Here is a 915-nt window from a genome sequence, read left to right as displayed (position 1 = left end):
GCTGCACAGCACTGGGGGTGTGTGTGAATGAAAGTCTTTGGACCCATACACGAGCTGCTCCTGCAAGGCCTACCGGGCAGGGCGATGCACTCCTGGTTCCGGGGCTCCCACTGGCAATTCTGATCCAGGGCGCAGCTCCTGCAGCTGGTCTTCTTGTTGCAGTAGTACATTGGGTTATCCTTCGGGCAGTTCTCATACTTGGAAATGGAGATCTAGGACACAGTGGACAAAAGCTTTCCTCTTATAACCACAGAGAAAACTCATGGCGAAGACGAACAGGACACTAACAACAACAAAACCTAACTGGGGAAGCCAACTGTAAACAGATAAATAAGCGAATGAGATGCATTAGGATGTATAGAGCATCTTTTCCTAAAAGAAAAACCTGAGCAATAATAAAATCCAAATCTACACTGAAGGTTTTAAAAATGACTCTGGGCCAGTATGTATACCATACACACTATAATGTACACCTAACCTCACTCAGGGTTTTTCCATCCCCTGAAATCTTTGAGAAACGGCCCCTGACCTGGCCTTCCGTGCAGCTGTGGTTCCTAGGGACACAATGATCATTGCACCAGTGGCAGTCGTTGGTGTTGGCTGTGCAGCTGTAACAATCCATGTGCTGGTCACATCGGTCATGGTCAAGAGCTATGAAGAGAAGAAAAACTCATTAACTGTGACAGCTTCTCCTCAGAAACGTTACAGGCCATTACAGCAGCTGTTGAGCACAATCTGAGACTGAGGTTTAAAAAAAAAAGTAACAAGGGTTGGGAAGTAAAATGAGAAGTGCAACTGTCAGGAAACTATATCGATGTGTTCATGTTAAAACAGTATTTAGAAATGAGACAATCTGAAGACACACTATTTTGTACCCACTCCCCGAAAAAAAGTACACAGAAAGTGAAAAACAGA

The 915-nt window shown here is 44.7% G+C and overlaps 1 protein-coding gene across 1 annotated transcript in view; it reads right to left on the bottom strand.

Moving 5' to 3' along the window:
- ATRN (attractin) overlaps nucleotides 1–915 on the bottom strand; it is a 157,644-nt gene that overhangs the window by 89,623 nt on the left and 67,106 nt on the right. Inside the window, exons 11-12 of the mRNA XM_019644591.1 lie at nucleotides 530–669; nucleotides 74–212 (exon numbers count right to left, since the gene is read on the bottom strand). Coding sequence (XP_019500136.1) covers nucleotides 74–212; nucleotides 530–669 — 279 coding nt within the window. The remainder of the gene's footprint in view (nucleotides 1–73; nucleotides 213–529; nucleotides 670–915) is intronic.

The sequence above is a fragment of the Hipposideros armiger genome, unplaced genomic scaffold (assembly GCF_001890085.2).
Source record: "Hipposideros armiger isolate ML-2016 unplaced genomic scaffold, ASM189008v1 scaffold_89, whole genome shotgun sequence".
Classification (NCBI taxonomy): Eukaryota; Metazoa; Chordata; class Mammalia; order Chiroptera; family Hipposideridae; genus Hipposideros; species Hipposideros armiger.
Note: the sequence above shows the minus strand (reverse complement) of the source record. Positions and strands in the feature narration are given on the sequence as shown.